General features: G+C 42.1%; 1 protein-coding gene and 1 pseudogene across 1 annotated transcript; both read right to left on the bottom strand.

The window, feature by feature from the left end:
* Positions 1-1,330: 1,330 nt before the first annotated feature.
* On the bottom strand, positions 1,331-2,256 carry LOC101623889 (annotated as a pseudogene).
* Positions 2,257-2,583: 327 nt separating this feature from the next.
* On the bottom strand, positions 2,584-5,125 carry PCDHB1 (protocadherin beta 1). The gene has a single exon (XM_004686820.1). The coding sequence runs from the start codon at positions 5,043-5,045 to the stop codon at positions 2,586-2,588; it is 2,460 nt and encodes an 819-aa protein (XP_004686877.1). The 5' UTR covers positions 5,046-5,125; the 3' UTR covers positions 2,584-2,585.
* Between the last annotated feature and the right edge of the window lie 696 nt (positions 5,126-5,821).

Here is a 5,821-nt window from a genome sequence, read left to right as displayed (position 1 = left end):
GCAAATTCTGTATTTGCTTTGTGTATCCTTAAAATATGAAGGAAAATATTTAAGACAGTTCTGCACTGTGCATTTCCACCATTTAAAAGTTTATAGCACTAAAATTTAGTAAATCCTGGCCACCAGCTAGACAGCTAGATCTTTAGCTTCAGTCATATTCTAAGACTGTGGCTAACATCAAAACTTATGACCAGGTATATTTTGAAAAGTATTCTAAGGGAAATATTTTAAGAAAAGTATTGAAATTTCAGTTATAGATAACTGTGCTCTCCAGTATTGGACATGTCCTTGTGAATCTGAATTTACACTTTTGTATAAAATAAGATGCATGTTAAAGTTTTATTTAAAAGGAAAATTTTAACTTCTAAGGTATAGTTAGTAGTATAGATAGCATCCTTGAAGTATGTTAATGTTTAATAATGGTTTCCTTAATTTTAGAGTGAGAGAACCTTACATAACGAGGCAAAAGAGTGATGATAAAAGACCAACTTGTTACCCTATTCCATTTCATTTTGTGAATGGTTTTGCTAAGAAATATCTTACTTTCCATCATTTCATAATGCTAAAATGAGAAACTGACTTAAAATTAAGTCTTGTACTACCTGAAAATGTCGTAAGGCCTTTTTTTCTTAAGGCCATAACTTTACTGAATGTTTTTTCTTTATTGTGTTTCTATAATGTATTTGATATCACTTGTTAACTACTACAAGCCTGTAAGAAACCCACATCTATCAATAACAATTTTGGAGACTGTTTATGAGCTGGGTGACTTTTTTCAGTTTGTCACTTGTTTATTCAATCAGATGTGTCTCTCGGAGTTCAAAAATATGTTAGACACTGTTATCTAAATGAATAATGCAGTCATTTTAAAAAATCAACCTCACTGTATTTTATAGCACTTTTTATTAAGAGTGAACCCTTACTAGTAGTACAAAAATGATGGAAGTGTCAACACATTAAGGATCACATATAATTGACAGAACCCCTTTAATTTTCTTATTGCATGTGTACAATCAAATGTTATATTTAAGCAAACTTAAGTATCTTTTTAAGCCAACATGTTTGTATCAATATATCCTGCCTTTTCTTTCTCTTTCTCTGCCTTTATATTTTGTTTGACTTTCAGAAATTCTCCCTAAATAGTCTTATCTTCTGGTACCATCTCCTCAGCTTCTGATAAGTCTGCTTGATAGTATGCTTTTAATCCTTGCTATCCTTAAGCTTCCTGGTACAGTGCCTTGGTATTTGATGGGTCTCTTTCAAAGGCCACTGTTGCTCCCTGCCAATGGGACATCTTCAGTTTACAAGCACCGATATTCAGCATGCTGTTGAAAGCTACAAGTTGTAGCTTGGATCTACTTACTTTCTCAATAACAGTCTTTAAAACTTCTGTTTACTTTAAAATAGTCGTCTCCCAGGACTGGGATTTGAAAAAAGTCTTTCCAGTGTTTTTCAGGTTTTCTGCTTTTAATAAAATTGTATCTACATGTTTTAGGTCCAAATCTGCATCCTTAGGAAAATAGGGGTGATGACTGTCACCAGCGCCATCTTTTGGGAATATTCCCCAATCGTCTCCTTCCTTCACTTCTCCATACTCTGCAAAATGCATGATTTGGCAAATTTTTCAAAGTTCATTTCTATGTTTTCCAATATTCTTGCCATACCCCTTCCTTTAATTACTTGACCAAACATCACATGGTGCCCATATAAATGAAGAACTGCAGCTATTATGATAAAAAGAACTAAGAACTTAATGAAGCCTGTATTTTGCTTCGTTCAACAAATCTCATAATTGTGCTTATATTAGAAATATTAATTTTTTATTTACCATAAGTGCTTTCTCTACCTATCCTGTTCTGATTTGAAAAGGTCTCCACTGTCAATCATAAATTTCTTAATTATTCGATAGAAAGGGCATCCCTTGAAATGGAGACATTCCTGGTGGTGGGTCCAGTGTCTTTGTCTCCAGTATATAAAGCACACAAATTTTCTGTGGTTTTCTGTACAATATCTGCAAACAATTCTGAGATATTTAGACTAATTCTCTTCCCTGCTCAAAGAAGATTCTGGGATTACTAGGGTTGGAGGACTTAGCCTAGGGGGACAGTTCACATTTTAACTTGCAGGAGATTTTGGAAGTGGTTCTGAGCACATCTAGCCCCTGGGTCTGAGTGTCTTTAGCCTTTATCTGCCTTTACTTGCAAATAAAACAAAGCTTCCTTCTTTCCTCCTTCTTTCCTTTACCCCTCCTCCCATCTAGCTAGCCGTGAAGATAGGTATTCATCCAGGCATTTGTGTGATTATGAATGCTGCCATGCAAGCAGTTGATTCGGAGATGATCTCCATTTACCAAGGCACAAAAATACAGAAATTTCTGTGTAAGGATAAGCTATACCTCTGTTTCTCAAACTTGTTTCCTGATATACTGAAAGTAAAAGCTAGTTCTCTTCCCTGTGCATGCATCACCTTCTAGTGGGAAATAATTTAAGGGCAAAATAGCAGGATCTCTCTACAAAAGTAAGCATTTCTAGGACCACGGCTAATGAACCATCATGAGAGACAGGAGTAATGCTCATGAATATGCGCTACATGTAGTCATCTGCTCCTGGGACATGGCCCTCTGACCCCCGAGACCTATTTCTATTGGGATTTGATGGTAAATTAGAGCGAGCCTCTGCTTTTGGCTCTCCAGTGCCATGAGGGAAGGGGAAATTGGGCATAAAGCGCTTAAGAAACCGGAACTCACTAGTGCCAGTGCCAGTAGCTGAGCATATTTCATAGGAACAAGGCTGGGTTAAGGTTCCATTGGCTCCTGCTTGTATTATGTTGTTAGGGAAATTACAGTCATCATAGAAATGCTCTTGAATTGTGAACCTTTCTCTATATTTAGTAATCTTTTGGTAGATATGTATAACAAAAATAACTGTGACGGAGAGGAGAAAGAGAAAGGAAAGTACAGCCAGAGAGATAACCAGATACTTAGTGGATGGATTTACCCTTGTAGAATGGTTGGATGGATCCCGGAACTGCAGATATGGCTCAGAAAAGCCATCCACCAGCAGAATGTTTAGTGAGGCAGTAGTGGAAAGAGCTGGTTGGCCATGATCCTGAACAAGAATGATCAGTTTATGCTTCATGGGGTCTCTCTCAGATATCTGCCTCAGTGTGCGGATTTCCCCATTTTGTTGCTGAACAGAAAATAACCCAGGGTCAGTGGCTTTAAGTAGATGATATGAAAGCCAAGAATTCTGACCTGAGTCACCATCCACAGCCACAACCTTGGTCACCAGGTAGCCTGCCTCTGCAGACCTGGGCACCAGGTCATTGCAGGGCAAGGTGCCATTCTGCAGTGGGTACAGAATCATTGGACGATTGTCATTGTCATCCAGGACAACCACTCTGACAGTAACTTGGCTACTCAAGGACAGGATGCCCCCATCAGTTGCTTTTACCACAAACTGAAAATCTTTAATGGCCTCATAGTCCATGGTTCTTAGTGCATAGAGCTTCCCATTGTCTGAATTTATAGAGATGTAAGCAAAGACTGATAAGTCTCCACTTTGTGGAGGCAGTAGAGAATATGTTACTTGGGCATTCTCACCTATATCTTGATCCTCGGCATGGACTTTACCAATAAAAATGGCAGGGCTGTTGTTTTCTCGAACAGTCAAGACATAGGAGTCTTCCAGAAATACTGGGGGATTGTCATTGATGTCAGATATTAACACCTCTATCATCGTCTCCGTGGACAGATTGGGTGGCCCAGTGTCCATGGCAATAAGGGTGACATTATAGCTTGAAACCTCCTCCCTATCCAAACCTCTGTTAGTGACCAGAGAATAAGAATTCCGTAAGGTAGGCTTGACTGCAAAGGGAAGATCTTCTCTGAGGAAGCAGGTGATTTTTCCTCCCACTCGAACATCCCGGTCTCGGATAGAGAAAAGGGCAACTACTGTCTGTAGTGGGGAGTCCTCAGGGAGCGGGCTGGACACAGAGGAGATGGTCACTTCAGGAGGATTGTCATTCACATCCACCACTTCCACTAGAACTTTGCTGTGAGCAGAGAGGCCTCCTCCATCAGTAGCTTGAATGTCGATGTCATACGTTTCAATGGCTTCAAAATCCAGGGGCCCTCTTAGTCGAACTTCTCCGGTTTGGGAGTCAATTTGGAAGGTCTGGAGAATTGCTTCAGGGTTTTGAGCCAAAGAGTAAGTTATCTCCTTGTTGGATCCCTGGTCTAAGTCAGTGGCAGTCACTGTGGCCACCAAAGAACCGCTGGCACTATTTTCGGGTACCTGAGTGCGGTACACCAGCCTTGAGAACTGAGGAACGTGGTCGTTGACGTCCAGAACCTCCACGCGTATGTGGGCAGTGCCAGACTTGGGCGGAGACCCGCCATCCACTGCTGTAATGGTCAAGTTGACTTCAGACTGCTCCTCTCTGTCCAGCGGTTTATTCAGCACCAGCTCAGCATATTTGGGCCCATGACTGCGGAAGCGGGTGTGTAGGTTGAAATAGGCATTGGGACTTAAGGTATAGTTTTGCAGACCATTGAGGCCCACATCCAGATCCTGGGCGCTCTGCAGAGGAAAACGTGAACCCAGGGGAGTGCTCTCCGGAATCTTTAAAACCGGCTCCTTGTTTAGGAAAACGGGGGCATTGTCATTGATATCAAATACTCTGACCTCAGCACGAAAGGACTGCAGTGGCTCCACCAGGACTATTTCAAAGTGCAGAACACACGGGTCTGCTTTGCCACAAAGTGACTCTCTATCCAGCTTCTCCTTCACAAACAGGTCTCCCGTTTTGCGGTGGAGCCGGAAGTGCAGTTTGTTGCCCTCAGAAACGAGCCGAGCCCCGCGAGCAGCCAACTTCCCCACCTCCAGCCCCAGGTCCTTAGCTACATTAGCCACAAAGGAACCACTCTCCATCTCTTCCGCCACAGAATAGCGAATGGTTGCCGCACCCCCCACAGAAACATATAGTAAAAGGAGAAGAGACTTCACTTGCCTGCGCCGTAAGAGTTCTCTACGTGCTGCAGCCATCTGTTCTCCCAAGCACTCTGCAGCGGCAGCCACCTGTTGCAGAAAAACTTTTGCTTTTCCAACAGGTTCATACACCCGCTGCTTTCGCCTTTGCTGGCCTCTGATCGCGGCGCCGCCAAAGGTTAGCCAAGCCAGTAAGCTGTTTTTTTGCACCCGGAGGAAAATTTGCATCAAGCAACTCGACTCCCAGTCGGTTGAATGTATTAATAGATGTGTTCTCATTTGGAGAATGAGGTAGTGGTTTGAAAGTTTGTTGTCAGAGCAACGGCAGGCGCGCATTGTTAATTCCCTTTCAAAAAAAAAAGTCCTTGGGAATTGAGAGGCCAATGAGGTTACTCACTCAAGATGACGTCATGTTACCTGCGCGCTAGCAAGCAGGGCGTGTAATAAGCTACTTCGGAAGTCCACCCAGAAACAAGGGAGAGGCAAAAAAGATCCTGTATAATGTCTTACGCAGTTGGAGCCTAAAAAATGGGGTTTGGGGCTCCGAAGGGTGGGGCTTGGAGGAAGTGATCCATAAGCCAAAGGAAAGGGGACTGGCAGCGGTTATCTTTGAGGAACCTGGCGTCCTCTAGGAACACTGATAGGGGAACTGGCCAATTAGCTTATTGATTTCCACAATTCCAGTCTATCCCTCAGAATTCTCACATACTGAGGAATCAGCTGGCTCTTAACTCATGATTGTGATTTATATTAAGCATGGTTTCTCTTTCCTGCTACTGTGTTATGAGATTTATATGCAACAACCAATTAAATAATTGCAAAACCTTATGAGA

The sequence above is a fragment of the Condylura cristata genome, unplaced genomic scaffold (genome assembly GCF_000260355.1).
Source record: "Condylura cristata isolate star-nosed mole 26May11 unplaced genomic scaffold, ConCri1.0 scaffold00021, whole genome shotgun sequence".
NCBI classification, from domain to species: Eukaryota; Metazoa; Chordata; class Mammalia; order Eulipotyphla; family Talpidae; genus Condylura; species Condylura cristata.
This window is presented reverse-complemented; position numbering and strand designations above follow the sequence as displayed.